At 48.3% G+C, this 751-nt stretch overlaps 1 protein-coding gene across 1 annotated transcript in view; it reads left to right on the top strand.

The window, feature by feature from the left end:
* TECPR2 (tectonin beta-propeller repeat containing 2) overlaps positions 1 to 751 on the top strand; it is a 138428-nt gene that overhangs the window by 49057 nt on the left and 88620 nt on the right. The window contains exon 5 of the mRNA XM_011991593.1: positions 363 to 520. Within this exon, the coding sequence (XP_011846983.1) occupies positions 363 to 520 (158 nt within the window). The remainder of the gene's footprint in view (positions 1 to 362; positions 521 to 751) is intronic.

The following is a 751-nucleotide window of genomic DNA, read 5'->3' as shown; positions in this document are numbered from 1 at the left end:
GAGACCGCACCACTATACTCCAGCCTGGGTGACAGAGCGAGACTCCGTCTAAAAAAAAAAAAAAAAAAAAAAAAAGAATGTATCTACTGAGGACATGTTTTTAAAAATTATGGAGATTTTAAAATGTTTCTTGTCAAACTGGATGTAGCATGAGGGAGATGTTAGTATGGACTATTTTCCCATCCATCAGATAATCTCTCTGTGGTGGGTTGAGAGTGAATCTGCAGAGAGAGAAAGCATACATTAGGTAGGGTGCAAGCTGACCTAAGCACAGTTCGCAGGAAGGACACTGACTTGTCCTAAGGGAGGTCCATTCTTTAGCCTGGCGCTGATGTGAGGCGTAACCGGACTTTCTCTGCCAGGGGCTCTGTAACTCCCAGCTGGTGTTGGAGGAGCCGTCTTCCATTGTGCAGCTGGATTATAGCCAGAAAGTGCTGCTGGTCTCTACTCTGCAAAGAAGTCTGCTCTTTTACACTGAAGAGAAGTCTGTAAGGCAAATTGGAACACAACCAAGGAAAAGGTAAGTTCCATAAGTTTTCCTGTTTGGCCTAAATGCTGGGCCTTGTTGTAGAGGGTGCTTTAGGGTTTCCTAGGTCTCCTCTTTGCCGGACGCGAGCCCACAGCGGCTCTAAGCCTGGGGGTCCTGGTGGCGCCCTGTGCCTGCTTAGGATTTCTCCTCCCAGAGGCGGACAAGAAGAATGGGTTCCTCTTGTTGCAGAGCTGTAGGAGCCTGCACGCACAGCCACTCTGC

This window comes from Mandrillus leucophaeus, unplaced genomic scaffold (genome assembly GCF_000951045.1).
Source record: "Mandrillus leucophaeus isolate KB7577 unplaced genomic scaffold, Mleu.le_1.0 Scaffold4, whole genome shotgun sequence".
Lineage (NCBI taxonomy): Eukaryota > Metazoa > Chordata > Mammalia > Primates > Cercopithecidae > Mandrillus > Mandrillus leucophaeus.
Note: the sequence above shows the minus strand (reverse complement) of the source record. Positions and strands in the feature narration are given on the sequence as shown.